The sequence below is a fragment of the Giraffa tippelskirchi genome, chromosome 1 (assembly GCF_054371585.1).
Source record: "Giraffa tippelskirchi isolate mGirTip1 chromosome 1, T2T-mGirTip1v1.2.pri, whole genome shotgun sequence".
NCBI classification, from domain to species: Eukaryota; Metazoa; Chordata; class Mammalia; order Artiodactyla; family Giraffidae; genus Giraffa; species Giraffa tippelskirchi.
The window spans coordinates 163,066,613-163,084,128 of NC_137275.1; the positions used below are offsets into that span (position 1 = coordinate 163,066,613).

The window sequence follows — 17,516 nt, forward strand, 5'->3', positions numbered from 1 at the left end:
AACTGAAGAGGATTTCAATAAACTAAAGAGTCCTGTCAGACAAAAGTAAAAATCATAAGATTTTTTTAATCATAGTTTTTATTCTAACTTCTTATTAACTGATCTTCTGCTGGACACTGATTACATTTATTATCATTTGTTACTATTTTTCTTCAGTCTTTCTGGACCTTTTTTTTTTTTTAACAGCTTTGTCCTTTATAGAGTTTGCAATACTTTCCTTTTCTTTTTATAAATGTTCTCTACACCCTGAGTTCTGTAGCAACCCCTTGCCTAACTAAAACATAAACATAAAATATATATCAGTGAAAAATTATTCAGTTTTTTTCCTTATCATTTGCTTTAATGGATATTTAAAACTTTCCTGGCTTGGGCATGTTTCTTTGTTGGAGGAAAAGTAAGATTTTTTAAATCATTCTTATTTGATAACAAGCATCTCAGACTCTCATGTATACTTTATTTTTTCTCAAGTAAGCATTGCTAAGAAACATGTATGTGTTTGATTAAAATTTAATTTTTAAGTGAGCACATTGGTACCCTGACCAAGCAAACTTCCTTAAAATGAACTAAGGGTATTCCTCATACAGGGAATGCTGAACAGTCTGTCTAGTAGACACTGAAACAATTTAGAGAAAGAATGAAAAGAAAAAGTAGGCAAGAGACTGAAAGGCATATGTGTAAAAACTAATATATAAACATAACGGTCTATCTAGAGAATTGGCCATGGACAAGAAAGAATGCTTTTAAAATAGCTTTTTTGTTTTATTAGGAAATGGGAGCAGTCTAGTAAGAGGCCTAAAGAGGAAGTAGATAACTTTCATTAATTTTGCAGTTGCCTCTTTAGGGGCTTAAATCCTCTTAAAGAAAGAAAAAATAATCGAGAGTAGTATAGTTTAAAATATTGAGATAGCCTGAACAGAATGAAAGAATACAAATTATGAAATATATTTTTCTGCTTTGAAATCTGCTGTACTATTGAGTATACTCATCTTTGTTTTTGGTTGATGAATGAACATAATCTAAAGAGTGCTTCCTGTTAATTATTCTAGGAAGTGCTGTGGAGAAATCCTTAGCTGTCAGCCAAGGTGGAGAACTCTACGAAGAATGGCTGGAACTTAGAAACGGTTGCCTCTGCTGTTCCGTAAAGTGAGAAATGAATATACTGTTTGCTTGTTGGCTTCTATAAATGTTTATTGGTTATATTTCTAGCTTTGCTTTTCTTACTTAAATTAACAGAATCTTCATAATCTTCTTCATTGTATTTTCAAATAGAAGTACACCTATTAGGATGCATTTTCTTTTTCTTTTTTTTTAACAGATGAAAATTGATTAATTTTAATACTATTCAGTACATTATGGCAGCTTGGTCACTGTGGACTTCTCACGAATATTGCTCCTTTCTAAATTTCTCAATTTTTCACATTAATTCAGTTTTAAGAGATAAATAGCAGGCTTTTGTTTTTCATTTTTAAATGATCTTATTCCTTAAATGCTAAACATTTAACACATAAGGATTAAGGAAAAATGTCTCAATTTTAGGTACTTGGACATTTGCTAGTTGTTTTCCATAATCATGTTAATTCACAATATAGATCTTCCAGGTGGATATTATTTTGCCTGCTGAACATATAAGGGAATTAAGACTACAAGACATTATAAGTCTGCATATCTAGTTATTTGAACCAAGATTAGGATACATTTTCTTCAAATGTTTCTTAATTGTCTTGGCTCTAATGCTGTGGTCATTTTATTGAATTTTATTTTTGTTGTTGTTTTTGACATCAGGTTTTAATTAATGATCCCTATGGTGCATGAAAGTCTTGTTTCATGTTTAAAAAATGATTATTCTGAATGTAATAAGTTATTGGTCTTATTTTCAAGATTTCAACCTCTAAAAACAATATAAATGACCACAAAAAAGAAAAAACCTCACTTCATGTTCCACCAGTGATAGTTGTTTCAACGACAGTGAATGTTTTATTCACCAATGTAACCGCTCTTAGAAAAGGAAAGACACATAGTAGTCACTCAAAAATTTGTTGAGCAAATTATGAAAATTAATACCTGTATTGTTGATTTTGTATAGTCCAGTGAATTAAATTTCTTCTACATCATTTACTATCTTAGATGTTTTGACTGTGAGTCAAGTGTATTATGAAGGCTAAAGCACAACAGGTTTTCTTAACCAATTAAAATTAAATGTTTTCTTGTATTTTTAATATTATTAAGAAAAAAGGGAAATTAAAGCCTACTACCCTTATTCAGAACAGAAATAAAAGGTATTTAATTGTAGGTATCCCTTTAGTTGTTCTATTAAACTACTGTAGTTCATACATTTTGTCATTATTTTCTGTATTGACCTTTTTCTTTCATAAAGCTATAAAAATAACAGGTTCTGACTTATTTTAGTCCAGTAAATTAAAATTCCCTCTGCTTTTATCTAATATCTTGTTACTTGTCAGCATATATGCATCCATTCCTCTCCACTCCCCAAAACTGGTGAAACTGGATAGACGTTGTTAGAAGCTTGGGAGTGAAGTAAATTTTTGCATGCCTAAAAATATTTTTACCCCTGGTTGTTAAATATATTTTTAAATGTTTGTGATGATCACTTTCAAATATTCAGGCAGTCAACTGTATGTCATGTTTTGGTGTTCTCCAGGGACAATGGCCTTAGAGCTATTGAGAATTTGATGGAGAAGAAAGGGAAATTTGATTACATACTGTTAGAGACCACTGGATTAGCAGATCCTGGTAAGAAATGTCATTATTAAAAACCAAAATATAGTTCTTAAACATTTTAAAATAAATACACTAGAGAAATATATAAGATGAGTATTAAAGTTTACTCTAGATTAAATTTTTGTGGGTTTTTTTTTGGTTTAAAGGAGAAAAAATACGGAGTCATTTTTCTTTGGCAGATGAACGATGATCAAAGTATTTGATAATTTTAACATGTTAATAGTATTTCCGTTTCTATCAATTGATTTAGGATTATTGGTAGGAAGAAGAGTTGTTAAAACTTTCAGAAAAATCTAATAAAACATAGAAAAAAAGGAGACATTCTACTTCCGGTATATGTTTAAGGACTTTTGGAGATAAATCCTAGAAATCCTTATTCCCTTAAATTAATTGTTAGCATTTGTTTTTCTACTACTAAGCTTGAAATCATTTTAATTGTAAATATTATAATAAGGTATGGAGTTAAATCAAGCCTGAAAGTGAAAGTTACTCAGTCGTGTCTGACTCTCTGCGACCCCATGGACTATACAGTCCATGGAGTTCTCTAGGCCGGAGTACTGAAGTGGGTAGCCTTTCCCTTCTCCAGGGGATCTTCCCAACCCAGGGATTGAACCCAAATCTTGCACACTGTAGGCAGATTCTTTACCAGCTGAGCCATAAGGTAAGCCCAAGAATACTGGAGTGGGTAGCCTATCTCTTCTCCAGCAGGTCTTCGTGATCCAGGAATGGAACTGGGGTCTTCTGCATTGCAGGCAGATTCTTTACCAACTGAGCTATCAGGGAAACCCTGCTGGGTCTTTTTTCTAGTGTGGAACTAATAATGATTATCTATGAAGTTTTTACCTCTGAATGGAATTACATCTAAACTTCCCTGTTGAAAGCTACACAAAGTCTACCTGTTCCTAACCATGGGTTTCTGTTCCTTCTTACCCAAATAACTTTTAGGTAACATTTTATTCCTAGTTTGCAGAACATTTATTTGTAAGTCTGACCCATTTCTTTTTTCATCTAAGTCTATGACACTGCACCATAAAATCATATTAAAGAACTAAGGCGTCATAATTGTTTAAAAGAAATACTGGAGTGCACTGAAGGTTCACTGTAATCAATTGTTAATTTATTTTGAATTATTAAATAATAACATTGTACCTGTGTTTTCAAATTAGGATTGAGTTGGGCTCTTTTGGTCCTTATATTGATACTAGGCATGGATTTTTCATACATTTTCATACATTTCCAAGAGGTCTAACTGATGATAGGACTTGAACCATTACATTGATGTTAAGTATTAATTTAAGTCTGGTAAGATAGGGAAGTATACTGTGTGCCTTTTTTTGAAATAAAATATCAATGTCTTTTGTTATAGCCACTGTATAGAGAAAAGTTCTTGTGATTTTGAGAGTAGGTGAATTTACTAACGGAGAAGACAATGGCATCCCACTCTAGTACTCTTGCCTGGAAAATCCCATGGACAGAGGAGCCTGGTAGGCTGCAGCCCATGGGGTCGCAGAGAGTCAGACACGACTGAGCGACTTCACTTTCACTTTTCACTTAAATGCATTGGAGAAGGAAATGGCAACCCACTCCAGTGTTCTTGCCTGGAGAATCCCAGGGACGGAGGAGCCCGGTAGGCTGCCGTCTCTGGGGTCGCACAGAGTCGGACACGACTAAAGCGACTTAGCAGCAGCAGAATTTACTAAAACACAGTTTTAGTAAACACAGTTTGGTAAACACACTAAAACACAGTTTGGCTTTTCAGAGGAAGTAAAAGTTAAATAAAAATCTTAGAGAAAGCTTTTGCATAGATTGTAGGTATAAACAGATGAATGTTTCTTCTTTCTTTAGAATAATGAGTTTTATTGTTTGGTTAAAAATGAAACATTGATTATTAAAAAAAAAAATTCAATGGTACCTAAGAAAATACAAAGAAGAAAGTTAAAAAGAAAAATGTTGCCCTGTGTCTCATTACTGTAAAATACAAACAGAAAATTTTATTTCAAGATTTCTCTGTGCCAGGGCTACTTGCTGTGGTATGTTGAATGACAGCATCAGCCTTAGCTGAGAGCTTTGGAAAACTACAGATTGTTGGACTTATCTCAGCTCTATGGAATCAGAATCTCTAAGGGCAGGACCCAGAAATCTGTTTCAATAGGCCCCCCACGTGATTCTCACACATGCATAAGTTTGGGAGAGCCTGCTGTCTGTGTAAATATACCGAGGTAATTTTGTAAAATAGGATCACATTCTGGGTGCTATTCTTAATAATTATTAATTCACTTTCACTTGAACTTAGAAGAGAACTTGAAAGAAGTGAAAGAACTGCTGAATGTCAGATAAATACTTCTTCACTGCTAGAGATGTGAGTTAAATAAAAGATTATAAAGGACATAAATTGGACAAGTTATTTTTTTTTTTAACTACACATTTAAAGTTTCAGGTTAGTATCTATTGACTGTCTGGCATAAAGGATGAGAGAATTAACACAATACCACATTCTCCTATCTGGTTTTGGTTGTTTCCTTTGCTATGTTGTCAAGGTTTCTAACATTTATATTCTGTCATACTTTGTTTAGTTCTGTGTTTAAACCATTTCAGTTGTCATTACCAGCACAGTAACTTCTGAGTTCCTTAGTTGATCAGTCTCTTGACTGACTGAACTTCATGATCATGGCTTCCCAGGTGGCACTAGTGGTAAAGAACCCGCCTGCCAATGCAGGTGACTTAAGAAACTGGAGTTCGATCCCTGGGTTGAGAAGATCCCCTGGGGGAGGGCATGACAACCCACTCCAGAATTCGTGCCTGGAAAATCCCACGCACAGAGGAGCCTGGCAGGCTACTTAGAGTCACAAAGAGTCAGACACAACTGAATCAACTTAGCATACATGCATGCATGCACACATGGTCTGGTAATCTTTTCAAGCTTTCAGTCTTGTATTCCTGGAGATCTTGCATACTTCATTGCTTGAGAATGTTTTTCTTTCTTTCTTTTTTTTTTTAATATTTGAGGGATGACTTGGCTAGGTATAAAATTTTTCTATCACAATTTCTTTCCCTCAGAACTTTTGATCTCTTAATATTTTGATTGGCTGAATTTCCTTGTCCAATATTTTCATTTCATCTGGAAGGATTTGTGAGTGCTGTATTTGTTGAGTTTCAATGTTGTTTCCTTTAATGTTTGAGAATGTCTGCCTGTTGTTTTCATTCTTGAACCAGAGCTATCAGGAGGTAATATTATTAGAGAACACTTTTCTTCAAACTCTGTGATCATTATTTTATTGGAGCAATGAATTTTACCATAGAAAAGTCTGATTTTTTTTTTTAAACTGTCTCCCTGAAGGTGAGTTGTTTTTTCATTTAAAATGCCTGAAAATTTTTTTCTTTAGTTTTTAAATTCAGTAATATAGCCAAGATACATCTCGGTGTCATTCATAATCATGTTTTCCTGGAATTACAATATACTCTTTTGTCTGTAGGTTTAGTCCTTCATTTAGGGACTTTTTCCTTATTTATTACCATGAAGAATTTTTCTGTCAAATTATTGAGTTCTCTTCTTTATGACACCAATTTTTCTTACATTGAATTTTCATTTGTTCTCCATATTTATTATCTTCTAATTGTTTTGGTTTGCCTTTTGCCTCTGCATTTTACTGTAATCATCTCGAATCTTCCTTTTTGTCAGTAATTCTGTTTCCATCAATGTCTGTTGATGTTTTGAATGAATTAATTGATTAAATAATGGTATATTGGCCTTAAGTTTATTTCTTTAGCATTCCAAACTACCTTTTCATATTATTCTGCTTTATTTTGCTTTAGAGCTTTTTTTTTTTTTAACTATTGCCTTTTTTAAAAGAAAAATTAGTTTACTTGTTTCTTTTTGCTCTTTTAAAAAAATTTTTATTGGCCATGCCATGCACTTGTGGGATCTCAGTTACCTGACCAGAGATTGAACCTAGGTCATGGCCAGCAGTGAAAGTGCTGAGTCTTAACCACTGGACCGCTAGGCAATTCCCTAGCGCTTGTTTTTAATTAGGATTATATTGTTTTTAGCTTCCTTATAAAAAAACCTCTTGGAAATTTTCTTTCGTTTCTTCAATTATGTTTCCTGCAGAACAGGTTCTTTGCCATTGGTATTCCCTATTTATTTGTTCATTTTTTCCTTTCCTTCTTTTATCTTCTTTTTGCTTCTCCTAAGCTGTAATATATATGCATAATTTTTTCACTGTGTTTATGCTTAATGTGGGAGACTCAGCGAACGTCTCTCTACTTAGATGTGGTGGTCATGAATTTTTTAAATACCCTACCCATGTTACCTAAACTTGCTGGTCTCTTGGGCCTCAGTTTGAAAGCTGGGTATTGCTGAAGGATGAGGAAACAGAGAGAAAAGAGGTGATTGAGAGAGACAGATGGGCGGTGTGATATTTTAGGCCCTGCTCTCTCACAGTACCAAGTGTTCTGCTCTTGTATTAGCTCAAACTGCTTGTGAATAGATTTCCCATATCTTTCATAGGGGCATCCTTGAGCTTCAGACCTCTCTCTCCATTTTGCTCTGAGCCCTGGAAAGTGACCTCCCCTGAAAATGTGGAGGCAGAAAATTTTACTCTTGAAGTTTCTTTGTTGACCTTTTCCTGTATTGCTTATTTCTCCCTTGGTTCTACTTCTCATGATTTTGGAATAAAATGATAAATACAGGATTTTGTAAACTATTCCTGTGTTACTCTTGTTGAGGTTTGGGGTAGATATAAGAACTATCATAAATCACATAGAACTTTCTATTTCTTATTTTTACTATCATCCAAAAATTATGGCAGGGGATTGTTTATTTGGTTGCTGCTGATAAAATTTGACTTTCAAAATTTTATTTATTTTATTTTTATGTTTTATGAGATTTTGAAGAATGGAGATTCTGTAATTTAGCTCAGAGTGTCTTAACTTGGTATAAATGACATTTTGGGTTGGATAATTCTTTATTAGAGGGGGCTGTCTTGTGCATTGTATGATGTTTAACAGAGTCCCCGGCTTCTACCTACTACATGCCAGCAGCATTCCCATGGTTGAGATGACCAAAAATTTCCTCAGGCATTGCCAAATAGTCCCTGAGGAGAAAAATCACCCTGGATTTAGAATCACTGATTAACTGCATTCTCTCGTCTTTGTTTCTCCTGTTAAACACCTGCATCCAAATTTTAAGTAGTTCTTTCATGTGTAGTCTGGTAAGTATTAAACCAAAGATACATGTCAGGTTTAGAATAAAAGCTCTAATACAGTCTTACAGCTCAAATTAATACTAAGCAAATGTGAACTATTGGACTTACAAGCTATCTGAATAGAAATCAGTAAATTAAAAACTATTTGTGTACAATGTTAGGAATTTTACTGAGTGGAAAAATGAATACTTTTTAAAATAACTTATTATTTGGAGTAGTGATATTCACAATAGATTTACTTTTTCTTCTTCATTAATTAAAATCATGTTGTTAGTCAAGTAAGTGAAGAAAATTTTTATTGGCAATTCAGTTGTTTCCTGTTTAGAAGACTGACACTCTCCGGTTCTAAGCTAAATAATTGTCATCGTAAAGTAATCTCCTTGAAAAGGATAGGCATTGATTCAGCCCCTGTTACTCACAAATCCTATTTCAGTCAAATTGGAAAACTATTAAGTTTTTGGGAAAAAATCAATAGATATCAGGAAACCATTAGATCTTGTGGCCCTTGCTATATCCTGCATGAGTAATCACTGTAAACAGTTGACAGATATTTCATTGTTGACACAGAGTGATGCTTGGGAGACCACATCTCGTCAGGGTAGGTGGACAGCTTTAGACATTGGAATGAGTTCAGTTATCCTTGTTTTTCCCCATACTCATTCTTTTAGACAGCTCTGTCACTAATAGGGCCTCTGATGCTTTGAAAAATCAAATTCTTTCTTTGCTGTCAGTTTTCTTTTTCTTGTGTTGTGGCATACTAATCAGGGTGTGTGGTTTGGTGCTGAACCAGTTTCTGTCAAAAACAAGTTTTAATTTCTTATTTAGAAATTATTTTTCCTCAAAACATTCTCTAAATTTTATATACCATACTAGTAAATAGTGTAAGGATTTATTAGTAAGGCCTTAATTAATTTTGTCATACTTTTATTCTGTAAAACTTAAATTTTTGAAAATTTACAAAACAATTTGAACAACTGATTTTGGATTTATCTGTATTTGCTTTGTTTTCCTTTAGGGAGGTAATTATTTGTGAACTATGATCATTTTATTCAGGAGAGAGAAAATAAAAATAAGACCTATGTACATACTGCCATTCTGCTCAAATTATTTGATAATATTTATTGGTAAATTATTATGGCATTGGTAAAAGCTTGATATTGTATTTGTATGTAATAATACCTGTTCTTTTTTTAAAAATTGAAGTAAAAGAGAGGGCAATAAAGGGATATAAAATAATAAATGGTTCTATCACTGTAATTCCCTTAAGATTGAAAACCCATATTTTATTCGTATATGTATTTGCCTGCTGATTCCATTGGGGCTGATTAAATCATTATGGATAGAATTTTGTTTCCTAGTTTGAAGAAATGTTTTTTATTTGATGAGTATTATTATATATTTTCAGGTGCTGTAGCTTCTATGTTTTGGGTTGATGCTGAATTAGGGGTTGATATTTATCTTGATGGTAAGTTTAGAAATGAATTTTTCTTTAAATTTTCAAGTAAAATGTAATGTTAAGATCATTTTTGTTTATTCATGTTATACTTCGAATTCCTTGTATTGACACTCTTTTTAAACTTGTTCGGTTTGATGATGAAGTCTTTGAACAGATTCTAAAGTCCCAAACAGTATTAGAACTAGATGTCCATTGTAATCTCAACTCCCAGTTTAGTGCTTCCATTAAGGTTTTCCTTTTAAAATACTGTGTAGATTTTCTATATTCCCTGATGTTTAATTTATGCAGTTAGTAGATAACTTTTTATTTTAAAAAATATATATAGTATGAGGATCAAATTTCTATTTTCCTTTTCCCTTGAAGGTAACAGTTAAACAAAGCTCCCTATTCCTTACCCACTAACACTTTTGGGCAGTTTATTCATAGATTTCATGTAAGGCATATTAGAAACTTTCTGAATTAGGCACATATATCCCCTGAAACATCCCCCACCTTTCTGGAAACCATATTTTCCTATACTAAGGGGTGAAGTTTAAGAATTACTGAAACTGGGCCTCATCATTTGGCCCTAATATATATGAAATGTAGCTGGTTAAATTCCTTAGGCATCATCAAACTCATTCTGTTGTTATCCTCCCGAAGATTATTTAGCATATAAATTCAGAGATTGCCCAACTAATTGATCATTTGGAAATTTAGGTACATATTAGATAAAAGAATTGTGTGAGTTAGATTGGTGAGAGGTGTTAGGAATAAGATGTTCTAAGATGCCTCAGATTTGTTAAGCAGTATTTTAAATAAGAAAAGTTTCATTTTTGATTATGTGAAAATAAACTAAAGATAAGCTATCTTGTGTGATTTATCACATTCTGCTTTACATTATGAAATTCATCTCATCATATTTTGGATTGTAAGCTTTTTAAAGGCCAGAGAAATCTTATTTTCTTTTTTGTTTATTTAATTTTAAACATTTGTTTTATTATATCCTATGTTGTGCCTTAGAATAGTGCTAAGTACATGTTTGAAATGCATCTACTTACTAATGGAATGGAGTTAAATTGCAGTACTGGCAAGAGAAAAAACAATATTTCATTGAGTGACATTTGTGAACTGAAATGCATTAGTTTTAATTTTCATTCTTAAGTATAAAAATGATTAAAAGATTTATTACTTTGTAGGTATCATAACTGTTGTGGATTCAAAATATGGATTAAAAGTAAGTTGAAAAATTTCTGAGAGTTACTAATTATTTGTTAAGAGCTAGGTAAAGGGGGATTGATTATACTGTTTTTTCCATATTTATGTCTGTTTGAAATATCCTTAACAAAAATAATTTTCCACTGTAAATGTGAAAGATACTGCTTTTTAAAATGGCAGTAATATTATCAGAGAACTGTGTATTAAGCCAGTGATTTACATTTTTAATTTAATATATCATGTTTTGGGAACTTAGCATGAAGAGGAATAAAGCAAATATGGTAAAAAAAAAAAAAAGTTTTTTAAAGTATCCTAAACAATAGATGAAATTTGTGTTTCATTTAATTATTACTTTGTATTTTTAAGTTAACTGTTTATTTTCTCCTTCTCTAACTTGATGTGATAAAAGTTGAAAGTGTGATATTTATAATAAGAAAAATTTATTGAATCCCTGGAGAAGGAAATGGTACGCCACTCCAGTATTCTTGCTTGGAAAATCCCATGGACGGAGGAGCCTGGCGGGCTACAGTCCATAGGGTTGCAAAGAGTTGGACACGACTGAGCAACTTCTCTTTTTCTTTCTTTACAGCACAAAGTTTGGGTATGTGTAACCCCTCCCTAGGATTCAGCCCCAATATTGATAAGTCTTTCTGTATGATAGAGGAAATTGAACTTGATATGAGCATATGAGAGCTTATTTTTCTTGTTAAACTGCTGTCAGACACAAGCTGGAGATGATTGAGTTTTTAAAAAATATATTGCTTTGCCATATTTTGAAGAAATCAAGACTTATGCCTAGGTTTGGGAGGAGAAACTCCCCTTTAAAAGGCATCTTGCTGTGAATGTTTTTGCAGCTTACCAAGGTGCTCAAATGCATTTAAATGAACCTCAGTTTACAAAATGAAAAATAATCAGATTTAAAAATGCATATTACTGTATAAAGTAATGTTTCTCAACTTTCCAAGTGAGTTATTACTAAAGGCAGAAGAGAATGAAATTATTCTCCATCTCTCGATCTGGTCTGGGAATATGGATAATGCTCAGAGTAATCATTTCTTAGAAGTTTAAGTGTAATGTTTTAAAATTCACATCCATTTTGTGTTCCACCCACATTATAACTGAATTTCTTAATTTGAACAAGTTTGTTTTTCTACCAAACCTTCAATAACATTAAGATGGCAGGCTTGTTAAATGGGTTACCAGTACCCCTTCATCAGCCCTTCAGTTCCCTCAGGAATAGAGAGACCCTAATTTGCAAAGTTTGGGAAATAGTTCCTTTTTAGATGTTAAGTCAAATTGTATTAATAGTCTTAAGAACCAAAGAAAGATCCCAAATATAGTTTTACTCTGAAATATTCCAGCTATCCTGAAATCATGATGTTTCTAGTAAAATGTTTACAGAAGAAGCAAAACAAAACGAAAAAAGTAAAAATTCTTCACTCTGAATGTTTATTAAGGAGCATGTTTGTATCCAACCCCTATATAAGTTTATTACCAAATTTGGAATATTTACAGGATGGATAGCAGGATTTTTGTTTGTTTGTTTTGATGGGCTTAAAAGTGCCTTGCCCCAAATCAAACTCTTTATATATTTATGTATATTTGGGTGTAGAAAGGAGTTAAATAGAATCTATTATGAGTGTGATAGAAACCAAAAAAAGCAAAGCAACATTCTGAATAATGCAAACACAGTAAACGTTTAACCCCCTGCCACCTTGATAAAACCTCTTAAATTATCAAATCAATATACCTACACAAAACTGACATACTGTCAGGATAATGGAAACTTCAGATTTTCTAAGTCAGGTGCCAAATAAATAACTTTTCCTTTATATAAAGAATTTGCCAACTTGTCCAATCCCTCTGGTTGCAAAGCTTGACCTCGGGAGCTGCTTGTGATTCAGAGAATTCTGAGGCAGTACAAGGAATGACACTTGGATAATGGGCAGCAATTTAAGGGTGTCATGCTTCACAGAGCCAGCCCATCACAAGTAAACCTGAGAAATGGTACCCTGTGGCCAGCCAGCCAAATTGAAACTGAAGTGGTAATTGATATCATGGGCTATCACTCTAATGGGATTGTCACCCATTGATCTGAAATATTCATTTTTTAATCATGGGCAAAGAATTGGACAACTTCAAATGACAGCTCTCTATTCTTAGGACTTGACACCCAGGCTACTGACATTGTCCTCAGTTCTACAGATGTGACAGCACTTAATGCAATAGAATCAAAGAATGAAGTTACACAGAAAAGGTCAAGTCAGAGGTTTCTTTTTGGTTCTTCTGTTATATTGCACTAGCTGTTGAAACAATTCAGTCAGTAAACAGTTTGGCTTAGAAAAGACCGGAAAAATAAATAGACTGACATTATGCAATAATCTTTTTTTAAAAGCTAAAATAGCGTTAGCTATAACCAATCCATTGGAAAGAAATAGCTGCTGCTGCTTATTTTTTTTTATTTTTATTTTTTTTGGTGTCATCTGACATCTTTGACACTAGATTTCTTTCTACTTTGGTCAAAACAGTGTTTTTTACTTTCTTTCTTTCCTACCAGTCTGTTTCTATTTCTGTAGAAAAGGACACCCTCTAAACCCTTCCTGAAGTTGTATCATACAGTGGTGTTATTTCAAAGGATTTATTTTTATGCTATGCTAAGTTAGAGGGTGGAACCTTAACCTTTTTGATATGTCGGATTAAATACTGCCAAATTTTTTTTAATCTTTCCTGATATGTAAGCAAAAGCCAGCCTCTGAGCAGCGATGAGGAATCTGTTGGGGGTACACACACATAAAATATTTTGAAAAAAACATTGCAAAAATGTTTTCTTCCTTACCTGTACAGACAGAATAGAATGTCACATTTTCTATTTTTTAACTTTGTAAATTGGAGTCATCTGACTTAATGACTAATGGTGTAAGTCACTGGAAAATGTCCTTTTGGATCACAGACACTGGTTTTAGTCTTTGTGCAGAGTTTGACTTGCGAAGGTAAGAAGTTGCATAAAGGAAATGTTGAGCTGATAGCCAGAGAAAATAAATGTTAATGTGCATTTATTATTTGTTTATGTTTGTATAGCCTTCATATTTACATAGAACAGGGGCATTTATCTCTTGATTTTTTTATATGTTTATTACATATCATATTCTTAATGGAATTGTACCTATTGGTAGGTTTTTATTTGGGGCAATTTTAATATGTTTGTGTATTTGATGCTTCTTGACTTCCTAGAGATCATAAAACGTTAGTCCAGTCCATGTTAGCTTTGAGTGAAAATTTCTAATCTTCTGGAGACTGGATATATTAAAAACATGAGTTACTTTGTGAAAATACTATATTATTAGTTAGGTATGGAAATTTTTTAAAAAATCTCTGTTTTTCTTGCTATATCTTTTTCACACTCCTCCAGCTCACAGCCAAAAAGCCCCAAACTCATATGTAAATAAATCTTCCAAAAGATCAAAATACAATATTTTGAAACTATTTCAAAATTTTAAAAGAACTTCTATATTATAGGATCGTTTGGAGACAGATGCCTTGCTAAAAATACATCTTTATTAAATAGATTTCCTGCTTACTAGAAGGGGATTTGTTGCTGCACGTTATGTAGTATTCTTTAGATAACAACATCCACTTATCTATTCAGCATACATGCTTAGTTTCTTCAGTCATGTCTGACTCTTTGCAACCCTATGGACTGTGGCCTGCCAGTTGAATTTATAGGATTGCACCTAAAGTGGTATCATTTTGCACCTAAAGGTGGAATCAGTGCATCATTACTCTAGTTTTAGTTTAGACTGGTTTCCCCAAAAATAGAATTTGGCAAACTTTTAGGAGAAAAAAAGTTTTTCTCTATAGATTTTACCAAGACTAGTAAATAAAATGATTACCAGCTTGCTGTTAGGTTCCAAAATATCCAAATACCTTAATGATCTACGTCTTCATGAATTGTAAAACTGATTTGATGAAATAATTTTGAATATAATTTTACGTGATCGTTATGCATATAATTTTATGCAGTTATTAATGACACTACAAGAATGATTTTATGTGACATAAAAAGCTTTCACAAAGGTTTTAAAATTATGTTCATTTTACTTCTATTGAGCCCTCTTGCAATTTTTGAAAAATCACCTTATGAAAAAGGTATCCTGTGGTTGTGACAGTGTTAGATTTAGTTTTCTCTTTTATGAAATAAGAATAGTCATTCCCCATAATTGTTATTAGGGATAAATGAGACCATTTTTATAAAAGGACTTAATAATTTGTGGAGTTCAATTCAATTCAAAAAATGTTATATAATCAAATTGCCTCTGACATTAGTAGGCAACTTTTTCTTGTGATGGAGAACATCTATTGAAGGTTAAGGTAATGAAGGTGAAACATTTTTTAGAGGAGAACTTTATGAAACTGGTAACTTTAGGGATATAAATAGGATTTTGGAAAAATAATATGTACTCCCAGAGAGATCAAAACTATCCTGTGGACTTCTCTGTCAAAGTACTTTTGGTGCTAGCGTGACTCTGGCAAGGTGCAAAATAAAGTTAACCGGAGAGGCCAGATCATTCAAGTGTAGGTTTCAAAATGTTAACCGACTTTTTGCTAAATATAAGACTGTGTCCTTCCCATAGATCATTTGTTTCTAGGGAATTGGAAGGGCCCAGTACGAGTTCATAGTGTGCCTGGTTCTGGGATGGGGAGTCTATTAAAAGTACAATTTCAGTGGTTATCTCTTTTAAAAAAATAAGTAATAATGAGTATTTAGAACAAGGGCAGTTTTGTAAAAAGGAAAATGCCTAATTTCTGAACTATAATGTTCTGTGTTTTTGTGACATTATTTAAATCTGGAGGGTTTTCCATTTAAGAAAAAGAAGAGGTCAGAGGACAAGAGTTAAGCCCTTATACCTCACCTTCCCCTCAAAAAACCCCACAGGTTCACTGTAGGAAAAAATTTACAGGTGAGGAAGAAAATGGTTTCAGATAGAAAAGTTAGTCCTGAATTTGAATATTCAGTAATAGAACTTAATGGACCTTCCTGGTAGCTCAGTTGGCAAAGAATACTCCTGCAGTATAAGAGACCTGGGTTTGATCCCTGCATTGGGAAGATCCCCTGGAGAAGGAAATGGCAATCCACTCCAGTATTCTTGCTTGGAAAATTCTATGGACAGAGGAGCCTGGTGGGCTACAGTCCATGAGGTCACAAGAGTTGGACCCAACTTAGCGACTAAACCACCAATAGAACTTGAAGTTTCTATTAGAGGTAAGAAGTAAAAATTCTTTGTGTTGACTTTAAGTTGTGTGTTATACCACAGTAACCTTTGTTCAAATTTTATTTTTGTTTAGCATTTAGCAGAAGAAAAACCTGATGGACTTATCAATGAAGCTTCTAGGTATTCATTTGTTTGAAGTATTTACTGATTACTGGCTAAACGGAAAAAGGAAATTATTGGTAGGAAAAACAAAACAAATTGAGAAACAAAAACATAATCAAGGAAAATCTTTTTCCTGTGTTTGAATTATTGCTATTTATAATGGTCTGATAACTAAAATTTTATTTAAAACTATATTACAGCATAAACTGAGTGCTGAGCATAGTTGTTCTTTGTGAGGAGCTTTTAAATTGTTAACATTTAAAAATATTTTGTTGTTCTCATACAATTTCTTTGGGGTTGAAAATGATTGTTAAACAAGAGTTGATTCACTTCCTGCCTTCTTTCACAGTAATTCATTTGACTCAAATGTTCACTGTTACTCAACGCAACAGAGGAACAATACAGAAATAGTTGCAGTTTGACGTTTACAACATTTTTTGTTCAAATACATGTATGTTCCTAATTGGGTTCTCTTTAGACTTAATCTACAGTGCTTACTCAGTTGTGTCCTACTCTTTCTGACCCCATGGACGGTAGCCTGCCAGGCTCCTCTGTCCATGGGATTGTCCTGGCAAGAATACTGGAGTGGGTTGCCATTTCCTCCTCCAGGTGATCTTCCTAAGCCAGGAATAGAACCCATGTCTCTTATGTTTCCTGCATTGGCAGGCTGGTTCTTTACCACTAGCGCCACCTGAGAAGCCCTCTCTTTAGACTTATGAATATTTAAATTATTTTCCCAACCCTAAACATATTTTTGTTAATGGGGAAAGAGTTTGGGAATAGGCAGTAGTCCCAGGGAAGATCCCCTGGAGAAGGGAAAGGCTACCTACTCCAGTATTCTGGCCTAGAGAATTCCGTGGACTATACAGTCCATGGGGTTGCAAAGAGTTGGACACGACTGAGTGACTTTCACTTTCAATAGTCCCTGAATATGCTGTTGGATTTAAAAGGGAGGTCTCCGTTCCCCCAACCAAGATTTGCTGCAGATGATCCAAACAGGTGATTGATTCCCTGTCATTTTGGAATATGGTACTCTGTTGTTTTATAATCCTGGCTAAACACTTCATTTGGTATTTAGCTATGATTCACATTAGACTAAACTTAAATATTTTTGTGACTTTTTCCTTATTAAAATGCATTTGTTATAGAAAATATAAGTAAACCAAATAGAAAGTAGCAAAATGGGAATGCCAACCCACTCCAGTATCCTTGCCTGGAGAATTCATCGACAGAGGAGCCTGGAGGGCTACACAGTCTGTGGGGTCTCAAAGAGTTGTACACGACTGAGCAACTAACACACACATAGAAACCAAAATAAAGTTAAATACAGAAGCCCTTCAGTTTGAAGATTGCAGCTGTCTGTATTTTGAGATGTACACATTCAGTCTTTATTCATATGAAATTTACTTAAATAAAAATGGGATTGTGATGTACCTACTGTTAAAACCTGCTTTTCAGTGAATTAAAGTTGATTTCTTTTTGAGAATCTGGTTGTTCTTTAAAAATAATCAGCTATATCATTAGGTATTGTAAAACGAGTACTGTAAA

The 17,516-nt window shown here is 33.4% G+C and overlaps 1 protein-coding gene across 18 annotated transcripts in view; it reads left to right on the plus strand.

The window, feature by feature from the left end:
* LOC145511154 (zinc-regulated GTPase metalloprotein activator 1A) overlaps positions 1-17,516 on the plus strand; it is a 66,882-nt gene that overhangs the window by 24,400 nt on the left and 24,966 nt on the right. For 12 of the 18 annotated variants that reach the window (XM_081503917.1, XM_081503929.1, XM_081503926.1 and 9 more), the window contains 5 exons: positions 1,047-1,143; positions 2,660-2,751; positions 9,349-9,408; positions 10,578-10,615; positions 15,940-15,986. In XM_081503917.1, coding sequence (XP_081360043.1) covers positions 1,047-1,143; positions 2,660-2,751; positions 9,349-9,408; positions 10,578-10,615; positions 15,940-15,986 — 334 coding nt within the window. Of the gene's footprint in view, positions 1-1,046; positions 1,144-2,659; positions 2,752-9,348; positions 9,409-10,577; positions 10,616-12,834; positions 12,859-15,939; positions 15,987-17,516 lie in introns of those variants that run through there. The other 6 variants (XM_081503961.1, XM_081503948.1, XM_081504011.1 and 3 more) reach the window with 3 other exon arrangements.